At 36.3% G+C, this 26,620-nt stretch overlaps 1 protein-coding gene across 1 annotated transcript in view; it reads right to left on the bottom strand.

Moving 5' to 3' along the window:
- Window positions 1-26,620, bottom strand: part of UTRN (utrophin) — a 449,245-nt gene that overhangs the window by 82,139 nt on the left and 340,486 nt on the right. The window contains exons 54-58 of the mRNA XM_090279943.1: window positions 24,169-24,298; window positions 11,746-12,014; window positions 6,581-6,727; window positions 4,204-4,282; window positions 834-894 (exon numbers count right to left, since the gene is read on the bottom strand). Coding sequence (XP_090136069.1) covers window positions 834-894; window positions 4,204-4,282; window positions 6,581-6,727; window positions 11,746-12,014; window positions 24,169-24,298 — 686 coding nt within the window. The remainder of the gene's footprint in view (window positions 1-833; window positions 895-4,203; window positions 4,283-6,580; window positions 6,728-11,745; window positions 12,015-24,168; window positions 24,299-26,620) is intronic.

The raw sequence follows: 26,620 nt of genomic DNA, 5'->3' as shown, positions 1-26,620 counted from the left end.
TTACCGTCTTGCTTGAGGTCACCCGGCTAATGTGAGACAGATCTGCCTCCTGATAAAATAAGCATTTTCCCCGCAATTATGAAGCCATTTACCTTACACATGAAATAGTCAACTATGGCTCTTCATCACTTGACCATGTTCTAAATCAGGAGGTCTGCTCATCGGAAAAGTTGTATTTTATCATTCAAGCAATCATAAAAGTTGTATTTTATCATTCTGTCCCGTGACAACACACAGATTAACCCAAGGGTCAAATCCTAAACAAACCCTGTGTAAATTATACACAGTTTATAAAATGTTTCACAACAAGGATTGTCAAATTGACAACAAAAATGAAGGACGATAGGCCTAAACTAAAATTGCAGATAATTTCCAAAAATCAAAGAAAAACTTGAAAATATCGAACTTTTCCATGATAAAAACAGTTTCTTTTGGTGCATTAAAATGACAAGAGTACAAGCACTTTTGAAATAAATTTTTTGGGAGAAATAAAAAATGCTTTAGAATCAATATAGTCTGGGCAGCATCATTATCTCAAGAGTATTTAGAAATTCTGTCATTTTCCCCAAATATTTTAATTCTTGCTCTAAAAAAATGAGCTAAACACACCTATAGCCCCAACTTAATAACTGCAATTATCACTCTGATTTTTAAATTAGTTTTGTTCAAATGTTAAATATATATACTATCTGTATAAATATATATAGATATATAACTTCCTTCAGCTAATAGGACTGAATTCCACTTTTAAAAGTTATAGAAGAAAAAGCCTCTTAAGTTATCAACATAACTTTGTTCTCTTCATTCGTAAAGGAGAATTAAAATCAACTTACTTGATGTAATAGGGCACTTTATTATGTGAAATGGATCTCTGCCACGGCAGCTGGACTGAAGCTGAGGAAACAGAGGGAGGTTATTGGAAACACTGCTAACCCCAAAGCCTTCTGCTTTAATGCGAAACAACTGAACATGTTTTACAACAAATTCAGTGAGAACTGCTCTGGATTCCTATTATTATGAAATCTGCAAGCCAAACAAAGAGTCACTTTAAAAAGTCATTCAAAGCAAGAAAGACCAACATGAGTTCAATTTCCAGTGCCACCTCTAACTAACTGAATCTGTTGATAAAAATACTTCTAGAAAAATCAAGTTTATTGTTTATAGTCCACCCAATTTAAAACTTAGTGCTTTTTGGGAACGGTACTATATATACTAAATATATAAAGGGAAAACCAAAATTAATTTACCTGGAATGTCAGATTATAAACTAGAGTTCTTAAGACTGAAATTTCCAAACCACTAGTAACACTTTACTTTGCTTTATTTTATATTCACAGGAATAACTATTAAGAACAGATGGCATTTAAATAAACTCAGTTACATGAATGTTAAATGGGGAGGAGGGAGTAAAATAAACATAGGGAAAGGGTTGTGAAAAACCAAGGCAATTAGATGGATAAAAGAATCCCAAATAGATATTTGCATTTGAAATGCATAGAATCAGCTTCCTACATTTTTACACTTAACATCACTATGATTGAGACTTTATGTTTTGTTTCACTGAGGTATTTTTTTACAATTCCAGTTTCTCCTTATTTACAAAAATATATTATTCCCACCTTAAACTAATTATTTTAAAACTTAAATTTAAGAAGAGCTGTACGTATGAATCCAGCGCACCTAAGGAATTTTGCTAAATGCACTAATACAGTGGTCCCCAACCTCTTTGGCATCAGGGACCAGTTAGTGGGGCGGGATAGTTTCAGGATGACTGAAGCACATCACACTCAAGCTCATCTCCTATTGTGCTTCCAGTTCCTACCAGACCACAGACTGGTACCAGTCCATGGCCCCGGGGTTGGAGACTCCTGAACTAATAAACAAGCAAATACAAAAAATACATAAAATCACAACTATCACTAGACTCTCATATAATTAGTTTCCACCAATGATTCTCTTCTGAATTTCATGTCATATTAATAGCTTAAAAATATAGAGCATTCTCAACTCTGCAAAGCATTTTGGAATATACCTATTGCTAAGTTAGCCAACAAGATACATAATAAAGCTCCATTTGATAAATGAGTAACTAAACACTCAACAGATGAAAAAATCTGTTCAAGTACATGGCTGAGCTCAGACATGATCTCAGGATTTCTGACTGCTGGCTTGATAATTTTTCTATTCCACCAGTCTGCCTCTCTTTATAAAATGTGAGGACCCCCTTCTCCAACTATGTCCATGAAAGAATGAAAAGGGGATGAAAACGTGGAACTAGATATATTAAATTTCTCATTAGAGCCAACCTCATTTCAGTGTTGGCACCAGGCTAATAGGTCAGTCTCTATTCTGTGCCTAACCAAACATGCTCCTTTTATGACCAGGGCTAACGTCCAAGAAATATAATAAAGCCAAAGATTCCAAGCAGCAAGCGGTAACAATTATTAAATTTATTGAGATTTTGTTTACACTTGATTCATTTTAATACTTATTTTGATTTGAATAACTTTGACCTCCTTAGTCTGTCCATGCTAGATGAGAAAAGGCAATGAGTTGAAGTTCACAATTTTTACAATGTTTCATTTCCTAAGAAATATAAGTTTGATTATTATCAAAGAATGGTTGCTAGGTGAATGTATAGGGTTTCATCAGTACTTATAGATGATCAAACCTTTATAACAGAACTGTAAATAGAGTCTCATTTCCTTGTTAAATTCCTCTCTAATTTGGTCTTAGCATGTAGCTTTATATTCTATAAAATTAATTTTAAGAAATCTGGAGAGATTCATACCAAATAAGGTGTCTGCAAAGCTACTGACTTGATCAACACTGATGGCATCCAAACTATAGAAATGCAGCCTGGCACCAGGTAGACAGTATATTCCAGGAAGGACTATTGATCACTAAAAATAGGCTATCTAAGGGCTCCCGTGTGTGAAACAGGTGGGGAGGAAGAGGGAGGGCGGGAGGGGGCAGAGGGACAGGGAGAGGGACAAGGACAGGACAGAGGAGGGGGAGAGGACTTGAGCCCTAGAGATGTGTAAGGCACAAAGGGCAGGAAATGACTGATTAGGATCATTCCTGAAATTGTGAAAGAAAAACCTGACCTTGAATTGAGGTAAAGGAGATCACCAACCGTGACAAAAGATAAAGAGAAAATATAACTGTCATCAGTTAGGTTGGAAGACATGGTATTACTTCAGTTCTTTCTACAGTTCTAGATACAAAGAAGTTATCGTAATTGGGAAATAAGCCTTCCCTAAAATTTTAAACTTCACTTAAACTGAATTAAGCAAACTGTTTTCTTACATATGTTTGCCAGAGATAATGAAAGGAAAGGAATTAACATTTAGTGAAAGCATTTGTGCCAATGACTATACTAGGAGTGTTGTGTAACTCAATATATTTTAACATTTAATTTTCAAGGTGATCAGAGTAAATAAGTGTTATAGTAATTTTGAGATAAAGAAATTAACTTTTAGGGATGATAGGTCTGGTAGAAAGCAGAATTACTACCATTTTAACCTCCATCTGGTGACTCCTACGTTCTCTAGTTTCCTCAGCAGTTAATGATAAAGTAGGAGCCCCAATTATTTACTCAAGATTTCACGAACAATCCCTAAAGTAAAAAAATTCACTTGGGGAATATTACATAAAAATCTACACATGTGGTTTGGCTAAGTCTGCAATACCTGACCAGGAAAAAAGCGAAATATGGTTGCAGTGTGCCTAATAAACACAAATCTTCTCATTTAAAGATTTGTGGGGAATGAAGTTTTACAATGAAAGGTGCAGGTGCATTGTAAACTAATAAGCACTTTTTTAAGGAGACAAATTAATTTAAAACCTTTAAATATAAAAACGAGTTCTTTATTGTGAAAAGATTCATAACCTCTGCATTTGATATAGCAATGATGATATGATACTACAGTAGTTATCACAGATGATAACTTCAGTGAAAAGCCATGGCTAAAGACAAGTTACTCTGGCTCCACTTCAAAGACTTAAGAATTATGACCAGGTTATTACAAATGAAAACCAATAAACAATATTGTCGTTAATTTTAAAACATCCTTTTGTTTACGCATATAACTACATCTATTACGTATATACTACATCTACAGCAAAGAACATGGCTTCTTACATGAAAAAGTATGCTGAGCCATTCAGTGACTGCGATCAGTCAAGTTTATTGGTACTTACTGGAGAGAAAATGCTGAGAAGATGGTCCGAAATCTCTATGGGCTTCCTGAAGCTGTTTAAGGCGATCATCCACAGAAACCTGCATATGACACCCAAAAAGTAATTTGATTTCACAACAGTAACTTTAGAAATATCCTTGACTTAAGTACTTTAGTAAATGATGCTACTGCCCAAGACTGCTTGTATAGACTCCTCTTCTATCTCTGAAATCAAAATACTGGGATGAAAATAGACTCCTTCCAGCACCAAGTGACAGCAAATAGTGCCAGGCACTCTTGTAAGCTATTTATATGAATTCACTCTTTTAACCCTCTCAATGGCCGCATCAAGTAAGCATTATTTATTGTGATTAACACTTTACAGGTGAAGACTTCAAGATATAAAGACATGAAGGACATAAAGTTAGTATGCAGCAGTGCCAATATTCACGACCAGCTCATATGGTGCCTTTACTGTCACTCTGCATGGCCTCGAAAGCAGTTAAGGTCTAAAGTATCTTAAGTCAAGATGTGGGCACGGGACAGTGGCTACTCATCTCTATTTTGTAAGGAAGGTGGCAAAAAGGGCTACAGGGAGGAAATGAAAGTCTAAAATATTCCAAGGGAGAAAACAGATAGATAAGGAGATGGATGAATTAGATGACAGAAGAGAGAGATGGATAGATAGATAAAGACAGATGAGTTTTGAATATCTTATTTTCCTCCAAGTTTGTGTCCAATTATCTTGATTTGGAGGTATTCATATACCAGCAGATTAATATATTTTATATATTTGTTTACACACATTGTATGGTTAACTCTCTACATTATGAAAATGCAAAAAGTTGGTACACTGATAAACTATTGACAATCAGTAGCAATTGCACACATCCTACTGACATTTCCACGTCCTTTTACCTGGTCTTTGCCTCTGTAGTGCTACTAAGCTGTTCCACTTATATTGCCAATCTTATTTTCAGCTGCCCTTAAATGAAAAGTGTGTATCTCTGGCTCACTGGGCAGCTCTAGTTTCACCTGGTTGGCTATGTAAGTTGCACTAGCAAGTACTTTTTCTCGTAAGGCCGGAAAGCACTCCAATGCCATATTTTACATTCAGGAGGAGTAAACAAGATGCTGCTCCTGAAATTTAACAATGTTGTCTGGCAGTACAGATCTTCCCCATCTTATTCAACCAGCAACTAACATCTATGCTCTAGCAGGCACCAGGCTCAGAGATAAGGAAGACGGAAAACATATCTTCTTTCAAGCGAAACATATTCCATGACTTCTAATCTTTGCAGGTGGTGATAACAAGCAGAATGGGAAGGAAATCAAGATGGACCACAGGAATACCTCCATAAAGATGACGCAGTAGAGAAATAAAGCAGAAGAGAAAAGGAGTATAGGCCAAACATTTCTGCCTTCCACTCACTAGAAAAGCATGCTTGAGTTTAACATATCCTGACATCTTAATCCCAGATTATTGATACTCTTTCAAAAATAGAAGAGATAGTCTTATACAATACAAGTCATTTCTTACCACTTCAATTTCATGAAGAAAACATGAACCATTGCGTGTTTCAATGTATGAACTAATTCAGGAAACCTATTATACCTTAAAAAGCCACCACGTGCCACATCAAAATTGCACATTTATCTTATTAAATACCACATTTGAGGCCTAGAATATAGAGAAATTAGTAAGAATTATTATGACTCTTAGGAATTGTCCGTTGAATGAGACAAAGCTCCACAAAGATTGGCCAAACCCTCATGACTGGTATGGATAGGGGCTTGCAAATGCTGATACTTAGTAATATTCAAAGGGGTTCTTCTCGGCTGGGTTCTATTAAAATGGGACAAGCAAGTAAGATCTAGAGTCATTAAAATAATTATATTTTGGCAGCTAAGATCTCAGAGCTGAAGGTAAACACTACAATATTATAAATGTGCTAGCTGAAAAAATTGAGCAAGACACCTAAAGAGCAAGAAGTTGGAATAAGAAAGATAAAAACTTCTTTAACTTTTCTAAAGAAATAAAAAATACACGATTAAAGTAAGAAAAATGACTACTTCATAAGCCATTATGGGAAAAAATGTTTCTGTGACCTAGCATACATTTCAATTTCTGTGATTTATCTGACCTTTTGCAGTTTCCTACAAATATATGAATAGTGTATCAAAAAATTACATTAAAACTTATACTCATAAATAAATAAGGCCTTTGAGCTCAAGATACTGAAAGACAGCTGATGTCACATCCTATGAACTGAGTATCAAATACAGCCGGTAAAGAAAGAAAAAAAACGAAACCATGGTGCCTGGTATAGAATAGAGAGGTAAGGTTTCAAGACCCAGCAAGGTATAAACCTGGATTATGAAGAGGAATAAGCTGATACCTGCAAAAGTTTCCAACGCATATTAAGGTCATCTAGCTGACGAGACATCTTTAGAGATGGGTGCAGGTCAAGCGGAGACAGCTGACTCGATAAATCATTCATTGTTTTAACTTTGAAGTTGATAGGGGCAATTTCTTCTCTAAATGCCTGGAAGAAAAGGACAATAATGATGCCATCCGAAAAGAATATAACCAAAGGTAGTATTTTTAACTTTCCTTCAAAGAAAATGGCAAGATCAGCTGAGAGGCCAACTACAGTTGCTCAACCAACAATAGCTGACTCAACTCAGGTCTTCAGCAACCAGGACCACCAGCTAAAGTGTCTGTCCCCTATACCGCAAACTAAAATGGAACGTGAAGGGAAAAATCATAATGCAAGCACATTTAAGTGATTACGTATTTCCTTCAAATTTTTCATTATATGCAATTTAGTCTGGAAAATGTTTGCCATTATTATCCACTTTACTAATTTCTAGTTTTGGGTCTATCTTTAAATTTCTTTCATATTTTTCTTCTTTTTTCTTTCTTCATATGGCTACCGTAATATTTTTTCATCCGATGTAACAACTTGATTTTAACAAGTTTCCATTTAAAATTAAGTTAGAAAGTGGCCAGTAAAAAAAAACTTCCTGAACCACAAAACCTATGCCTGTTCTATACTGGAGAGGTAAGGCTGTCCCTTGCAGAAACATCTGTGATCACTGGTTAGAGGTGGGCACAAGGAGTGGAGTCTATAGGAAAACAGGTAAATGAACCTTAGAACTGACAAATGCCACTTCTGGACACAGCACAGAGCTGACATGGGCAGGGTTGGGGAGTGTATGTGAAGAGGGGAAGGAAAACAAAACAAAACAATAATAAAAAAAACTTGGGGCCCTGGCTGGTGCGGATCAGTGGCTTGAGTTCTGGCTGGTGAATTGAAAGGTCGCTTGGCTGATTCCAAGTCAGGGCACATGGCTGGGTTGTGGGCCAGGTCCCCAGTTGGGGGCATGTGATAGGCAGCCGATGGATGTATCTCTCACATGTCTCTCTCCCTCTCTTTCTCACTCCCTTCCCTCTTTCTAAAAGTAAATAATTTTTTAAAATCTCTAAAGAAAAACTGGGACCAATGACACTCATATGTCCTGTGACAGCAAACAGAATAATGAAAACATTACATTTTCTCCATTCTCCTCATAATTCCCCTGCCTCTGTGTTCACGTTCTCTTTTTTCAACAGCCTTGCCTAGATTCTTTAAGACTTAACTCTGTGCCTCATTTCAGAAAAGATTTCCCTGAAGCCCCTCCCATGGGTTCCCAGCATCCTCTGCCTTCTCCAGCATCGCCAGGACATTCAACTAGCACCTGTCTGGGCACATGAATTGGGTTTTATAGTAGAGGCCACTTTTGATTGTTTGGTGTCATACCATCCAGTTATTACGTATTTTAAACATCTTTCCTTATCAGAGATCTTAGTACATGGAATGATAAGCATCAATATTCTTAATGCCCCCTGTGCCGAAGGGAAGCTTCATGAGATAGACACCTGACAGTGTTCAGCACCAAGTGTGCAACACAAGAGGGCGGAATCTCTTTCCAGTAACAAAGGTCCACAAAAATGAGATTTGAGGCAGGATTAAGTCAATATAGAATTGAGAACAGAATTGGGTTCTAAAAAAGAACTGTGTATTCTTATTTTTTTAGTACATCACAAAATTAGAGTTAACCATGTACCTAACTTAAATTGTGGGCATCCTATTAGCATCAGCCCCCAGATTTTATCATTTTTATAATCCCCACCACTAAGAAACTAGGCAGATGCCTGTGAGGTTCCTTTCTTCTCCTTCTCCACTCTATGTCTAATGAAATAATATATATTGAAGTGTTTTGAGGACTATACAATTTTATTAAAACACTACAAGTATTAATTTGGCTTCTTCCTTATGAATATACAAAGAAAGCCCTTTTACCACTCCCCTCTTTCCTTATCTCCTCCAAAACTTTTCTAGTTATCGTATATAACTCTTCCTTATGGATCATATATAGGCTAAACCTAATCAGTATGATTGATAAACATCAAAATAATACTAAGAATATAACTATTTTTAAAAAGAAATTAATTATAGGTAAATCAAAGAATAGGTTTTAGTGCTTCCAAGTTGTTGAACATGCCCAAAAGCCACATAAAGAAGCTCAAGGTGGAGAGCCAGAAGGGACAGATCTGGAGCCAGAGGTGGAGTGAAAAATGTGGATGTTGGAGGTAGCAGGGTCTAAATGACATCTGAAACAGCGAACTTGAATGTCAATGTGCCAAAAATAAGAAATATTGCCAGAACTCTAAAGACATCAACATTTCAAAACCCAGTACACGGCAAGCCTACAGAGACATGAGGATTGCTGAAAAATGGAGAAAGAAGGAACTGAGAGGTGTGACAGGTTTTCTCCGTGGCTGGTATCAGACGGTGCACACACAAATGTACAAACAAGTACAGCCCAACCAGAAAAGCAGTTCAAGGATAACAAAGGCATCGTGTTGGTGTAAAGTAGGCCTAAGGAATAGATCGGTGAAACAGAAGCCTGGGACAGACAGCACTGGGAGTTAAGACGGGGAGGGAGAATTCTTTACCCTGGACTTGAAAGAGACCTGGCCTTCTCCTCAAATTCAGTTTGAGAATAACTACAGATCTCACACCCTCCAGGTTTTTTTTCAGTTGTGATTTAATATTATACATGAATATTCCCTCCTTGACTACCATGGAGGACCCAAGAATTTTAATCAGTTTTTAAAATCAATATCTTCCTAAAATGTAGATATCAAAGATTAAAAATGAAATGCTAGAAAATATTCTCAGATTTATATAATTTTAAATGACCAGTTTTCCCCCAAAATATGACTTAAAAATTTAATCAAGAAAGCGACAAGGGGAAAAGTGGGACAACTGTAAAAGAACAACAATAAAAAAAGGCAAAAAATAAAACCTTACAGAACAATAAAAGAGCTTTAATTCTCCTCTATAAAAACAGTGTTTATCTCTTACAAGCCACAGGTAAAACCATTAAGCGGCCTTTGACAAACAGGGCCTGTAGGTTTGGGTTTTGAGGCGATGGTTGGGCAATTTACAGCAACAAGAAATCTCTTTAGATTATTTATCTCTTGGTTTGTAAGAGCTTCTGAATTAAGGGGTTTGAAATAAAGCAAGTTTTGCAATGGTTTCAGATTTACCATGTGTTCTATTATAAAAAAGCAATTTATCATGTTCTGGCTGCACTTTCTTATAGGATAATAAAAATCTATGCAGTCTTCTTGCTGTAAAAACAGAAACATCTGCTAGTATTAAAGGTGCTGCCTGGCAGCCTGTTGGCAGATGTGAATCCCAATTTGGACTCCTGTCAGAAGGTGAGTATTATGCAAATAAGAATGACTGAGGAGGCCTCGGATGGGTAGCTCAGTTGGTTAGAGTATCAACCGGATATGCTGACGTTGCAGGTTTGATCCCTGGTCAGGGCACATACAAAATCATCCGAGTGCATGAACATGAGGAACTACAAATTGATGTTTTTTTCCTCTCTCTCCCTTCCTTTCTCTCTCTCTCAAATCAGTTTTAAAAAAGAATGATTGAAGATTGTTGTAGAGAGTTACAATTATTTGATTACCCCAGAGACTTTTGTTTCCCATTTGCTTTGGCCTGTTTAATAATATTCAGCAATAATCAGTACTCACTTTCATCTGCCTGTAGCTTCCATGGGATTTGGGGTATATGTTACAACACATGTAAAACACTCCAGACTATGAATCCATTTTATTTGATTTAATAGGATTTGGGTTTTTAGTTCCTTTTTTTCCTAATAAGATGTTAAAATAGTTTAATCCACAGTTTATCCCGTCCTCTTAGTATCAATTGTAACTTTCCTAGCTTTCCACTTAAGCAGAGATTTCAACAAAAGGATTTTGATGCAGAAGTGAATACTTTCTTTACTCTAACAGGATTAACAACTTCAAAACTTTTAGGTCTTTAAAAACCCCAGATATGACTTTTCATTTTTCATCCATCACTAATCATCCTATATTAAAAATCAATACTTTCACATTCAAATGGGTGTGTGTGTGTGTGTGTATACACATATATATATATATATCTATATATGTATATGTATATATATAATTTGCCTAAGCATTCGGTTAATTACCTAGACCTTTCTTCTCTTCCTGTTCAGCCACATGCATACAAACAAAGGAAAAGCATTATCCAATGTCTGTGCACAAAAGAGGGATGTCTTTTGCAATAAAAATCCCATTCTCAGTCTAATACCTTCTGATACTTCACTGGTTTCTTCTTTGATTTGATTTATAACTACCTAGTATATAGTTTACTATGCTACTAAAAACCACACTAAACTCTAAATCTGTTATTTGTGTCTCTTCTTGCCTAAATCCCATGAATGTTTTTTCTGGATATATTCTAGAATATTGGGGCAAAAGGGGGTTCAGAAGGTAGGTCTAACATTCTTAACTTTGGGCCATTCCTAACTCCAAATAAAATTTACAGCTGAACTAATCCTATACTAACATATTCAAATCCTTATTTGAGTATATTATATAGTATAGCTATAATACAGGTACATTGTATATAGTATACCTATAATGTATATACAATGAAATAAAACGTGTAGATAAGAATTCCCAGTAAAACAGTATACTTTTGATTAAAACTATAAATTCAGCTACCAATTTACAGGAAATAAACTGTAGTGAGGAATCTGCCAGACTATACCATGTGGGTGACATTCTGCAAAATCCACGCTGTGAGAAACACTATAAAACAATTCAGCTGCCTGAATGAATACATTGGAGAAAAAAAAGGTAAAAGAAAGAAAAAGATAGAGGGGAATCTGGAGATTAGAAAGGACTTTCAAGTATTTGTTAAAAACCAAGTAAGGGTTTAGAGACACACAGTTGAATGAAAAAGTATAAAGAAAAATGAAAGTTAATCGTTGATATCTGGGGGAGGGGATTCTGACGGTGAGGGTATAAGAAAGCACAGGTTGTCATCCTGATTTTGGTGGCTCTGTAATGGCATTGTCCTTATAACCATCCCTTAAACAAGTTATACATTCGGCTCTCTTACTGGTGTTGTATTTAACAATAAAACGTCCCTTAACACCCTTTATCTGAGGCAGTGACACTGACCGTGGTTTTCTCAATGTGATCCTGCAGCGAGTCGATGAGCAGGTCGCCCACGGGCTTCCAGCCGTGCCTCACGGCCTCCGCCTCCTTCATGTCCGCATCCAGGTCGTCCACAGCTCCCTGCAGGTCCCGGAGTTTCTCCAGGGCCTTGTCCACTTGCTTCTGCCAACTACTAGTAATGGCATTGAGACTTTCCCACTTCTCTTTAACTTCAGAAGACTGTTTGCGCATGGCTTTGGCAATCTTTTGGGCTCTCTCCTCAGGAGTCAGTTCTGTAATTTAAAAAAAAAAAAAAAGCATTTGGAAGCCTGATCAACTTTGTATTCTTTACATCCCAGGGTGAAGACCACCTTTCCAAAAGTTGCTCCCAGGGTACACCGCACAGGGGAAGGAAAAATTCCTCTTTACTTGTACTAATGCCCTGCTACTTCTCAAAAGAAGAAAATAGTTACAGAGTAGTTAAGTTGCCCACTGGTTTTTAATTTTAATATCTTTTGAATTTTAATATATTTGCAAACCTTGACTTGTCACAAAGTAAGTCAGAAAATAAACAATTTTTCTGTAACATAAATTTAGTTATGTAAAATCCAAAGACAGTTTTTCATTCCATTGTCCTCAAGAGAAATGGGGAATATAATTAGGAGAGAAATACCTTTAAGTTATGGAAATAAAACTCTGCAAATAAGATTAATTTATCATGTTCGTAAAAAATAAATAAAAATAAAAAGTAACCGAAGACAAGGAAGTTATCTTGGATACTTCGTCACTGCTGAGTTTGCTTGGCAGTTCATCTTTAACACAAGGCATTTCCTGTAGTCCAGAACGAGTGTAGCACATGACAAATGCTTCAAGGGAAAAACGGCAAGACTACAGGGACCACCCTGAATATTTAATACACAAGAGGATTCCTAGAATGTCTGAAGTAAAGTTAGATTTTTCAGCCAAGAAGGGGCAGGTATCATGTAAAGCCCTGCCGTAGGATGATAAGATTCTAGAAGACAAGGAAAAGATACAGGCAGAAACGGAAGTCAAGTTCAAAGCCCAGGGTCAGAAACATAGAGCTGAGAAGCCGACAAGATAAAAGGAGAGAAATTTGATGGGCAGAGTAGGCACTCCTCAAAGCACGTTAAACAGACCACAGCCAAACTCTCCTGGGCCTCACTCACTACCCTCAACACCGAGATACCTCCTGTCCTGTCTGGCTGGTTTGCTGGTTGTCCTGCTTGTTGTACACTGGAAACAGAGAGGCAGGTCAGAAATACCCAATCAAGGGAAACTGTAAATTAATTTAAGACAGAAATGCATATTCTTCTTTGTGATAACATCCCATCTTTTCCAATCAGTCACATTAGCAACATCCACTTCACCTCAAAATATTCCAAGTCATCGTAAAATAAACTGGAGTTCATTGAATTTCCTGGAAAGATAAACTTCAACCAATTCTCCTAAACCAGACCTTTCATATTTAACAAAAGTTTGTCTTCCTGTCTTTATTTAAACATTATTTAAAAGTCAAGTTAAAGGAGACAGAGCACAGGTGTTTATCTAAATTTCCAGAATATTCTAGATATCAAAACTTAGATTTAAAAGCAGCTATAGTAAATCTCAGGGAACCAAATGGACTCAAGAATTTAGTAACCGCAGAATTCTGAGTTGCTCTGCTAAAGTGCTATGAGGCTATAGAAAGACGTGACTAATCCCTTAGCAACTGAGCTGATTTTAAGAACAGGATGTGTTATGATAGATTGACTAAATATACAAGAAAATGATAAATAAGAAAAAATAAGTGAATTAGAGACCCAACTTCAAGGAAGGCCGAAGCTAGGATATAGTCAGTCCAACAGGAGAGGAATCAGGAAGCTTTGAAAAAGTCCTAAAATAGGTAACATGTCAGGATTCCCAGGTTCCTGCGAAAAAAGCTTGGGAGAAAAGGTATGTAGTTAGGCAAACCTTACTGAAATGCTTATACTTTCAAGCTATTGGGAAAATAATAAGTATATAATACTTATATACAACTTATTTTTATATTAAAAAGTGCTATGTGTGAGATGAAATCATCATTCATAAAAGGGCTGATAAGCCCCCTTTCTATAATGGCAATGTCTGAGTTTGTTAATAAGTCACTTGGGATTTTTCAAAGATATGTATTTAATCGCTAATTTTCATTTTTGTAAAAAACAAAATACAGTACCAATTTCAGAGCAGACCATTTAATTATGATGATTTTCCTTGGCTAAAATACAAGTTTCTGAGTCAGTCATTGAATCACCTGGCAGGGAGACACACAGCCTCTTTCTCCCATGAAAAAACACCTGACCCCAGCTGTGGCTTGCTGTCTCCTCTGAATGTAAAACCCTTTGACTGAATGGTCCTTCTGCACAACAGTATATATTATACGACCCCTACTCAAGCAGCTACTCAGAAAAAAAGAAAAGCTTTCTCTCCCCATCTGTTTGCCAGAAAGGAAACTTATTAACTAATCACACAGTCAGAATAAAAGTGCCTCCTACTGCAGCAACAATCCCAGTTTAATGGAGACTTTAAACCAAGAACAGAGCATGGTACCTAGTCAAGCAAAAACTTGCCAGAGCATGTGTGAACAGGTAATAGAAGCAACATGTTAAATATCAACTTGGACAATCTGGAGTAAGAAAATGGAAAAACCAATAAAAACAGAAAAACAAACAAACAAACAAAAAAACAAAACAAAAAATAGATAAGATGAAAGTACAGGGAAGCAATTACATTTAAAAACCCTCTCGTTATTTGAAAGAACATTTGCTTCCAGTTTTGTGAATAGATAATTTGTGGTAAATTCTAAGACCTTCATGTAGAATTGGAGAATTTTCTCAACCATTGGTTCTGAATGCTGGTGACATATTAGAAACTGCCTGCAAGTTTGTTTGTTTGCTTGTTTGTTTTTAAATGTTGATCCCCAGGGACCTTACATCAAAATAGTAAAAGGTTCTGACTCCGTTGGTCAAGGGTGAAGGGCAGCATGAATATATTTTAAATGCTCTCCGGGTGAATGTAAATGTGTTACCGGGTCAGAGCTTATAAATTGATTACTTGTGGTCCCGGCTGGGGATACTCAACTGAGTATTTCCACTCCGGTGAGTTGTGTCGTCCCCGCAGAGCCAGAGAGCTAAGGAATCTAATTTGCATTTGAAAAGGCAGTAATAGAGGCTAATCCAAGAGACAAAGGAAACAGCAAGATAAAACCAAAAGAAAAAAACAATAATTGACAATTCTCAGACCAGTAGCACCTCTCCTAAATCACTCTCCTATGAGAGAGAAAGAGAGAGAGAGAGAGAGAGAGAGTGAGAGAGTGTGTGTGTGTGTGTGTATTTCTGTTTGAGGGGGCTGTACTTTGTTTCACTCTTCATTCTTCCATTCTCCTTTTTTTCAGGCCTTCCCATTTAACTGGCCAAAGTTGGAGGGTAGAATACATTTAACTTCTATATTTATATTCTTATATTTATATTATATCCATGACAATATATTGTAAATATTATTGTATTTATTTTACATTTCCGTAATTTAAAATAGCGACTTCTTTATTGTGTTACAAAGATACTTAAGGAAGAATATCTTTTAGGAAGAAGAAAGAAGAGAAAAAAGGAAAAAGAGAGGAGAAAGGAATGATCAGTCCTGCAGTTTGCTCTCTGGTCCGTCCAATTATCCTTAGTCTTCGATATGCCAATCAGCTGATGGCATTTACACCAGGCTTTCCTTCACACCTGGCTCACTGGAATACAGGTGGAAAACCAACCTGGACCAGGAGCAGAGACTAGGATTTGTCATCAGCCCTTCTCCCACCTTGACCTTCACCTGAAGCAAGCTACATGACCTGCTCTTCCCAGCTGTATCAGGTGGGCACCCTATTTTCTCCTGCTGGGGAAACATTCACACCAAGGGACTCTTTTACCTCTAAAATTCAATTATGTAAGAAAGACAAAGTTGCCCTAAGACAGCTTAACAATAGAGGAAAAAACATCTTCCTTTGTGTGTTTACGCAAAAAAATTTTTAATGAAAAAAATGAAAGTATATGTTTCTCCCATGAAATGATAGAAATTTATTACAATCAGCCCCCATGCTGTTTTTAATAAAGATTCCCCGTATTTATTGTATTTTATTTCTCAGTTAGGATACTGACAATTATTTTTTCCATTGTGACTTTTTTATATTCTATAGCTATTAAAGCTTTATGTCGTTACTCAATATATAATTACTGAATTGAGCGGGACTGAATGAAATTTTTAGCTTTAGCCTTTACCGAGAATACTCAACTTCATAATTTTAAGTGGAAATCATTCTACTTATTTTTTCTTCCTTCTCTTCACACCCATTTAAAACAGTTATAGAAAGTGTTTTACTGTGGCCCTGGCCAGTGTGGCTCAATTGGTCAGAGCATCGTCCTATAAGCCAAAAGGTTGTGGCTTCTATGACTAAGTTGCAGATTCGGTCCCCAGTCAGGGTGTGTATTGGAGGCAACTGATGGATGGATGTCTCTCTCTCTCTCTCTCCCTCCCCCACCCCTTATTCCCTTCCCCTCTCTCCAAAAACAAAAAATCAATGAGCATGTCCTTGGGTGAGGATAAAAATTAAAAATAAAATAAAATAAAGAGCTTTACATCTAGTCATTCATTTTCAAAAGCATTTTACTATGAAACAGAAGGTTTTAGTCACTTCAATAATGGTAATTTCGACTATCCCATTTGTACTATTTGCTTTTCTTTTTAAACATGTATGTGTATTCTTACTGTTGTATTTCACCGAGATGAAAAGAAAATATCAAGAAAAACAAATATAGATAAACACATATAGAGAATATAGAAAAAAATGAACCAGAGTAGCTCTTTACTCCTGGACAATTTGGAGCAAGAAAAGATTAGGACATCATATGCTAGTTCGAGTTATAAAATCATAGATATATCCCTTATCTCTTTGAACCTCAGTTAGTATTTATAAAACTTTTTGGCACATGCCTGGCACACAGTAAGGTACCAAAAGAGTTAATTTCTTTCATTCCTTCCATTATTATATAATTAAGTCAGGAAAGTTTAGACATCTATAGAGATTTTCATAGGCAAACTAAGTTAATTAGCCAACAAAACTTCAAGGGCAAAAACAACGCATCCCCAAATCTCTGGAGACTCAACTTGACTTGCTCTCTCTCATTGTCTTTCTCTTCAGCCCCTCCATTTCTCCCTGCTCCTCTCTCTCCTTCTTCTTCATGACAATGAGATGCTTCTGATTAAAATAATGGGAAATAGATTCTTTTGAAAATTTCTTCGGATTGCATGATTAAGATCAACTTAATTTCTTTGAAATGATCAGTGTTTAAGAGGACCCTACCCATTGCCTGTCCTATATGGTGACGAATGACAACAATTCATTATGAACCTGATTACAAGTACATCATCAAGTACCATTAGCTGATTACTGTGATGTTTCTGATTACACTGATCTAATAAATTATAAAGATGATGATAGTAAGAGGCTACCCAGAGTAGATGAACCTGCTAATGTATAGCCCAAATTTTTCAGCAGGGATATAATAAAGATGATATGGATCCATCCAGCTGCCAAGGGACTTCTCAAATCTCCTTTAAAAAAGTCAGGGGGTGGGAGGACAGTGAACATGAACAGATGCATTTAGGAAAAAGCAAACTCCAAAGAAAACATCTTCCACAATACTAAAATCCAAGGTATTAATGTGGGGGCGGGGAGGTTGTGAAGAGGAAATAGGACTTCAGATCACCCTGTGGAGGAAAATAAATGGCATTTCTGACCAGAAGTTAATGAAGGTACAACTAGAGACTGAATACTTTCAAGTTATACCCTTCCTGTAAAGCAGGCCAAAGGAAACAAACCCAGTCTGAGCTGAGGAAGAGCAGGAATAAGCTGTTAAAATTAACCTCCAAGGAAAGAAGCAGGAACAGCAGAGAGGTCCTGGAACAGACCTCGCTAAGCAACCTGAGATCCAGCTTTCAGTTTTTGTAACTGAATATTCTCCGAATTTCCTCACACTGATGTAGTTTTGTGATTTATTCAACTCAGGCATTAGTGCCGGACAGCTGCAGCCCAGTCACTAGGGGCAGGACGGCGGTGCTGAAAAGGAAGAGGAGAAGCTGGGAAGGTATAAATCCCAGGCAGCAAGGATAGGTTTTGTTCACTGATGTGTCTTCAGGATCTTATCTAGAATATCCCCTGGGCCATGGTAGGCATTCAATAAGTACTTGTTAAGTGAATGAGTATATTTGTGTATAATATTGACTTGAAAAAGTAACTTCTCCCCTTTCTCCTTCAAGAATCAAAGGGCAGGAGTCTTAGATTAAAAGCCTTCCATTTCTTGCTACACTGCTGCCCATCTTTCTCCAGGCTGCTTCTGTGCAGGACATACCAGCTAACGATTCATCAAGCTACAAAAGAAGCCCCGAGCTTTCTACCCAAGGGTAGCCATTGTTATAAAAGAACTTAAATATATCTCAAATTTACTGTCAAAATAGTTTAACTGAAGAGAATTTATGCCTTTGGTAGGATCACACTTTGTAAAAAATGGCAAACCCTCAAATTCACTCTTCAAGATTCCACATTTTAAGAGCAACAGCAAACTAAGTATATACTACAACATTAGAAGAGTTTAGTATCCTCCTATTCTTTATGTTTAAATCTGAAAGTAACATCCCAGATGCTGATTACAATAAAATACATACATGTAAATTATTACCATATTTTACGAGACAAATGTGATTTATGGATGGTTGTAACAGTGATTAGAGAACATACAGATGTGAACAATTAATTTAAAATTTTGTGCCCATCAAACTAACCTTTGTTATATCATTCTTCATCAAGAATGTTGATTTGTTTCTTTAAATTGTATTTCATTACTATTGTATTCATTAGCAGGCCAAAAAGTTTTTGAAATTTTTACCCAATCGATGGACTTACTGAGCTGTCCCATTATATTTTAGAAAAGTTAAAGACTAGATTTATTACATCCATCCATGTATTTTGGAACTTTAAATTGGGAAGGAACGCATTGCTGCTCCATAGTTAAGAACACTAGGGAAGAAAGTGACAGTATATTTTTCAGTGCTTTTTCATGCACTACAACTTTACTAATCTAATCTGGACTTACGATGCTAATTAAATTATTGTCTTGGTCTGTAGACCTGAAAGCAATTAATCTTTCAAGTTTTTATATGAAAATTAAAAAGACAAAGTCTAATATTGTCTAAACACCTTCTCCCAGCAAATGGGTATGTCATTCTATTTAGCAGCCTGCTATTTCAGTGAAGGGCAAGGCAAAGAGAAACATTTAATTATTGTACATTTTTTAAGTAGAAAAATATAGAAAATAAAATCTTATTTTCTACTGAGTATCTAGAAGTATTTGTGATTATCAGGGTAGTTAAGTTAGTAAACTATGGTGGTTAAGAACAGCAAGTTTAGTGACAAGCCTGAGTTGGTGTTTCAGTTCTGTCACCAAGGGTAACAATATCTTCCAAACCTCTCAAATGCTCTGTTTTCTCATCTGTCAAATGGGTGGTAAGAGCACTCACACCTCAAAGAGTTGTTATGATAATTAAAGGAATCGAGGCATGTGAGGTGCTGGCCTCAGTACCTGGCACACTATTAAGTATCTGATAATTGTTGACTTATGAACATCTATATTTACAAACATTTCGCTCTTCCTTTTTGGGTGTTGATTCTTCCTCCATCTAACATTATGTTAATATGGGGGGGGGGAGAATCTGCCAATTCCCCCAGACCCTGAGCTCAGTGTTACTCAGGAGGTCAATTAGAGCCCTCGCCTGGAATGCGCTAAATCTAAACAAGAGCTATCCCTCCCTGGTGTGAGGGTGAGGGGTAGATGGCCACAGGGAAAGCTAATAAAATAAAAACTTGTAGAGAGAGCCAGGAAGGAAGACATGGAGAAAAGGCTTCTTGGTGGCACTTCTGTCCCTATGGCCCGGTGTGTCCTTGCCCTTAACTGTAATTTGGTTATGTGGTTTAACATGTTACCCTTGTACCCATGATTATAGAAGCAGGGTGTCTATCATTTACAATAAATGGAGTTCTAAAATTAATAAAGTTATTAGTGAAAAAAAAATGCAGTGTGAAAAAATGCCCATTAGTTTTACTAGCCTAATTAGTTAGGTTATGTGGAAATAATTACTGCCATCTTTTTGATGGAATCTTAAGTTATACTGAGAATCAGTATAAAGTAACTTCTATTAAACTATATGTTAGTTTCATATTTTTACTCATTTCATGATCAATGAAATTTCATTTGCACAAGTTTGCTATACTAGCAGAAAATGGACATATAGACTGAAAAATGTCATTTATTACTTGTTTGTTATACCAAAAAATACATAAGATCACATATTGGAAAAAAAATCTTAATAATTGACTTTCTAAAATATTATGAATATTTATTAAGTAAAAATGTAATAGTTAAACAATGATTAGAAGAGTATATACTAAATTAAAATATTAACTACTAAATACATATAGCCAACTGTCAAAGAGCAAAGAGGAAAAACAATAACCCATATATAATTCTTTACCTGAAAATGATTATTAACCACTAATCACAGATACAATCACATACAACTATATGAAGTTGTGTATGAATAAACATATAAACTATACACATTACATACAACTATAAAAGCATAAACACGCTAAAGTAACATTCTATGACTATTACTTCAATGAAGCACAGTAAACTAATCAACTACACCAGGCTAAAAAGAAATAATGTTCAGAAAGCCTGAAATAAAATAATAGTTATAGTAAAGCCTTGACTGGAATAAATTTTAAAGAAGGCTAAGGGGAAATTTATGAACAGAATAATACAATCTTTTTTTTTTTTTTGTCTTAAAATCAAAAGCTGAGCAGAGTAAAGAGCTTTCCTATACCTACACATACAATAAGTTCTACAATTTTCTAAACTCTTTTAGGAGCAAAATATCCCATTAAAGCATTAGAAGTTTCATTTAGTAACTGATACTATACCTACAAATCAGAAAATGTATGTGTGTGCACACCTGCACCGGCATATGCACCTGCCTGCATTTGTATGTAGTGTGGAGAGAGGTATGCAGACCTAACGCTCTACCTCCCCTGTGCAAATCTGACTTTTTACTTAATGAATAGGTAAGAAGAGGTAAGAAGGCACATGCATTCCCAGGTAACCTCAAGAGGCTTGGGGGCAGGAATGGGCTAAGGACAAGTGTGGCTGGGTCCCACGGCTGTCTTGCTGTCTACCATCACTATACAGCTGTGCTATATTCTAAGAAATTAAAATCTGGCAAGGGAGGTTGTAAGAACATGGGAGAAGCCAAGAAACATTTGTGTAGGTTTAAGAGGTTCTTGACCCTGAAAGTCAGGAAGGATCTAGCAGGGGAGTGGCCAATGAGCAGAGAAAGACAGGAGAGACAAATGAAAGGACGAGTTAGAAGCAAGCCAAAAAACTGGGCATTAAGAAGGTCACCAACATAGATGGGTGCCCTGTTCCTGGATCTACTCCACTTGAGCTCATGGCCTCAGTCAGCACCACAATATTTTCTTGGCCTTTGTGTTTTTGTTGTTATTTTTAAAAAGAAGGCCTACTGTATGGCCTGCCAAACTCGCTGAGATAGTTAGGGGAATAAGAAAGTGCTTTCAGAAGTAGAAGGACAATATAAATGATGATGAGAGATGCATTGTCCTATTGTTCTACTTTTAACACATAAACCAGGTGATTAAAATCAAATGAAGAACAATTCAACTGCAGTAAAGGCTGTTGTACACCTTTAAAGTTGTAATACAACTTTACATATCAATTATATGTCTGTAAAACTGAGGGGCAACACAAAATATCTAGCAAAACATACCTGATAAGATTCTTTGTCAGCAATTAATCATTTGGTTGAAATAGTCTGCCTGTTTTTAATAGTATTTATCAATTAACAGATGCCTGAGAACCACTCATACTTGTGCTACTCTGTAATACCATAAAACCCAATAGGCTACTATTAAAATATATAAACATACATAATACACTATAATGAATAATAGAACAAAACAAAAAAAGGAGTTGGAAGAAAAAAAGGCATTGGGAAAGAAAAATCATAGAAGTATTTTCTGGAATAGTTACTTAAAATAAAGAGGTGGCTCCATTCTGGGGTGCCCCTATGACACAGTACACGTAGCATACTCTGTAAATAAATGCTCATTAATTAAAACTGAAAAAATCATTGTGCGATCACGCCCCCCAACCCCTCCCACACTGAGTGCTTCAAGCAGCATCACACAAGATAACCGATGTTCAAATGCTCTTTCTGATAACAGCAGCACAGAAGTCATGGGCACAACAGAAGTATAAAAGCTATTATGGATAATTTTCTTTCATTTACTTTTAACAGCAGGTAGAACCAGCCAGCATTACAAAAAATAATATCAGTTAAAGAGCAAGTATAAAAATTGCAAATCATAAAAAAAAGAAGTCATCAAGTTACAGTGACATGACTTTTTTCCTTGCGTCCAAATATAGCCCATGAAAAATGGGGCTTAGAGACACCCTGAATGTAACAGCAAAATAAGAATTCAAAAAGGAATGTTTTTTTCTAGCCCCCTAAACTGACTGACCACTGAAAATTTATAGTGAAGTGAAGCTTTAGCGATATAATAACACCTTTTTTTTTTTTAACTGCTATGCCATAGCTTATTATAAAAAGTGTTTTCACTATTCTCTGGTAAGTACTGGAGAAGCAAGAAGATGAGAGAAGCAGATTTAAGGTAGACTTTAATTGGATAAGATGAGACGAGTGAACTTCTTACTTTTCCTTCCAAGCTTAAAAAAATACAACTACAATAGCACCTTCTTTCTTGCTGCATTAATTTGGAATGTTCTGTTGGACTTTCCAGGGCTTTGCTAATCTGAACCAGACAGCACATACAAGTTTCACGCTCCCACCTGCAATGCAGGCACAAGCCCTTGACCCCCGGGCCAGGCTGTCCTACTTGCCAGACACACAGGCACTCCGCTCCTCCCTGCTGCGCCGCCTGCTGCTTCTGACCGTCCTGCCCTGCGGGGTCATCCGGCTTCCCTGAACCCAATCACTTCCTATCATCCCCGAGAATGCTGAGCTCAGGCTCCATTCATTCAACAACTATGGAGTAAGCACCTACCATGCACATGTCTGCACGTGCATCGGCACACACGTGTATGTTGTATGCATGTGTATGATTCATACATAACAGAGTACTCAGAGGGAATAGCTTTTCAAAGACAGAAATAACAATGCTGAGTGATATGCAGACTGTGAGGCTTGCTGAAAGGTGCAGACTCGACAGTGACTTAGGTCCCCAGCAGGCTGACGTGACCAGCAGAAGGTAAAAGCTGATGTTAAAAATGATAGTAAGTATGCTGTGTGTGTCCCACCGGTACACATAAACCATGAGGTTTAAACAGTCAAGAAAACCATCACCTTGATGGGAAATTTATTCAGATTGAAACAGAACTTACTTGAGATAGTCTGGGGAGGAAAATGACTACCTGTCCAAATGCCTGATCCAGTTCCAGCTACACTCAAAGAAAGCATTTTCCAAATGCCCTTCCCTTCCAAGTGAAAAATGCTCACGAAGCACACAGCATGAGGCAGTGTTTCAGGTCTGCTTTCACTATGTGAGTGAATGACTGAGAACTATTTTGAATGGCCTGTTTATTTTTTTAAATGCATCAAAATGCTTGTATTGCAACAATAAAACATCATAATAAAAATATAAGCTGGCGCCAAAGTTCATCTTTTAAGTTTACTGTGTGATTTATTGCTATTTGCTCGTAAGGTAGCTACTTTATCATTTTAAACCAAGTACATAAATAGTAGAGGCTGTTATTTTTTAATTAAATAAGTTTTGTTGTATGCTTGTAAAAGAAAGTGACTTTAATGTTTTATTTTAAAAAGTAATCTTGAAAAACAAGTTTAAAACAATCTTACTTTACAGATATTTAAATATTTATAGATACGCTAGTGTATTTAAATACAATTTTTCTATTTGCAATTATTTACTACATAATTTGTTTAAATATAAAGAATGTAAATTTTTATTTCTTAAAGAAATTATTTTTAGTTCCAAAGTGCTTTTTAATAAAGCAAATTTTCTGCAGTTAATTTCCTTTTGAAATATGATACTGAAGTATACAGTTATTTCACTTTTTAATTTGAGTCTAGCCATTTGTTAAATAATAACATTTAGTACAATTATTTCCAGAAGAAAAAAAACGTAATATCAAATCCTGAAATACTGTAAGGAAATTTTTAAATATCACACCCTGAAAGGCTCTAGGGAAATTTCCTACTGGATTTGGGTTATTTGTTCTCCCCACGTGGGTTTTTATGGCATACTAAAGAAACCAGTCTCACCTGTTTTTGATTGTAGATTCCTTCTTGGTTCTTCAGGGGCCTCAATGGGCTGATCGGCCAGGAAAACTCGAGCTTGGTCTATAGCGTTCAGGACAGAATACTCTTTCTCCTTTAATTCACGTCTCAGCGCCTTTGCAAAGAGAAGCAAAAGTTGCATTTGTAAACTAACATGTTCAGCAAGTAATGGAACACCTTAAATTAGACTACTTCCCAACACACTTGTCATGGGACTGACTAATAACCAGCATTTAAAGCAAAGTTCGAAGTGTAAAACATAAATTTTACCCATATGAATGATGAAACATGAATAAAAGCAAAAAAGATGATTCCTGTGAAACTTAAATATGCCAAATATGTTCTTTACAAGAAATTGTTACCGTGTATTTTAACTTACACAAAACGTACTTTTAGAATTATCACTACTGTCAGATTGCTGACATATAATAACCTTTTTAAATCACTTTTTTCTAATAAGACTGATAAAAATATTATATGCAATGGTACAGAAGAAGGCAATTTCACAAGTAGTAACAAGAACTTCAGAAGTGTTTTACATTCTTTAGAATATATTAAGGAAAAAATTAAGAGATAGAAACAAATTAAAGTACAGGAAATCAAAACAAAACCTGAGCGCACATAACAGACAGTCTCCAAAGATCTTAAAATATGTTCCATTTCTCATGCTGAAGCAATTACAATTTTCCCTGGTGAAGTTTTTCACGCAAATCTATGAGTGTCAGAAAACTTCGTCTTCAGTACTTACATTCTTTTAAGTAGGGTTAAACTTTCATCCTGCTCTTATAAAACAATGATTAAAACTCTAATTGACTAGTATTTTAAAACAACAAAACTCAACCCATGACTACTGAAAGATAAGAGTTAATGAAGATTTTCTCATGTGCTATTTTAATGCTGTAGCTAAATCAAAATTGTTAATATTGTTATCCTTTTAAATTATGCACACCCGTTGGCTCCAATACTTCGCTTTTAATGCAGTTCCCTGACAACACATTAGGAAAATACAATTTTTTTTATTTTCTAAAATATCACACTCCTGTAGTATTTTAGAATTCAATACAGTCTTTCCTTCTGAACATAACTTGTTTTTAATAGCATTTGGTATAACTATGTTGGGACAATGAAGTATTTCTAGGCTACATCCTCATTAGACACAGGAAATAAAAAGTAGATGTTAAATATCTACAAATACCAGAATATTCATCTTCTGTAAAAAACTGGAGCTAAACACCAGACAACACTGGTAATGAAGTTGAAAAGGATCGTCACAGGTGGGAGGGTGAGAAGGGCTGGCAGGAGTACACCGAGGGAGAAGGCTGGAATGCTGGTTTGCTGTGATAAGCACTGAAAATACTTTTGACTTTTAAATTATGTGCAATTATGACTCTGATTAACAATTTAAGCTAAAGGAATAAAAGCGAACACCAACCCACAACTTAGACACGGTAATAAAGTACAGAATATGAAATGAAATTACTTTAAAACCCATAGATAACATTTATGCATCCTTACTATCATTTATATAACTAAAGACTGACCATGAAGCAAGCACAAGGCAATAAATTTCAGCTCAGTTATCACCTATGAATAGGAAATGGCTATTTTGGGGGGGAAAGCGATAAAACCTCCACCATCTCTATTTAAGAAATGCAGGTTGCAAAAAAGTCCCAAGGTGGGACACCCCCAGGAAACGAGATGGTCTTGGACATTTAAAGTTTCTGATATACAGAAACAAAGGAGACACAAGAAAAATGAAGAAAATGTATTTTTTATCCAGAAATATATATACACATTTACAGGTCTTGAGTTAATTATTTCTTTAACACAGATTACTGGTACAGCAAGAAACTCCAGATGAATGAAAACAATCCTACTATTCACTTCCAAAACCAGCTGGAAATATAAAACAATGGCATGAGAAAGAATGTTGCCTAAAAGATAGCAGTGAAAAACAAAAGGGAACGTAGCAAAGTATTTCTAAAAATGTTAGTGGTCGCAAGTATTTATCCCCTAACCCCAAACCTAACCAGTAAACATGGGAGCAGTAAATGTTTTTAAATGAAGTTCAAGGGCTGTGCTAGATTTTTCTTTTTGCAAGGGAAGCACCAGGGATGTACCAATTGAATGCAAGCCACTAGAAGGAACTAGAAGAACACCTCACCCTGGTTTATCAAATAGGATGAAGCGTTCACAGACAATATTTAGAGACCTGGCACAAATGAGGAACCAGGAAATACGAACCAGTTGTTGAGGTGGACATTAGTTCAAAGCTAAGGGAAGACAGAACCTAAAAGAATGTGACTCAGAGGAGGAAGAGCAACAGTAGTGCTGGTCCTGAGTAAACGGTTATGGGGCACAGATTTCAGAGGCTGAACCCAGACCTGATGGTGGAGAGAGAAGATGCTATGATTCATGTGACTTAGGGGCACAGAAG

This window comes from Furipterus horrens, unplaced genomic scaffold (assembly GCF_987537825.1).
Source record: "Furipterus horrens unplaced genomic scaffold, mFurHor1.1.pri manual_scaffold_6, whole genome shotgun sequence".
Classification (NCBI taxonomy): Eukaryota; Metazoa; Chordata; class Mammalia; order Chiroptera; family Furipteridae; genus Furipterus; species Furipterus horrens.
This window is presented reverse-complemented; position numbering and strand designations above follow the sequence as displayed.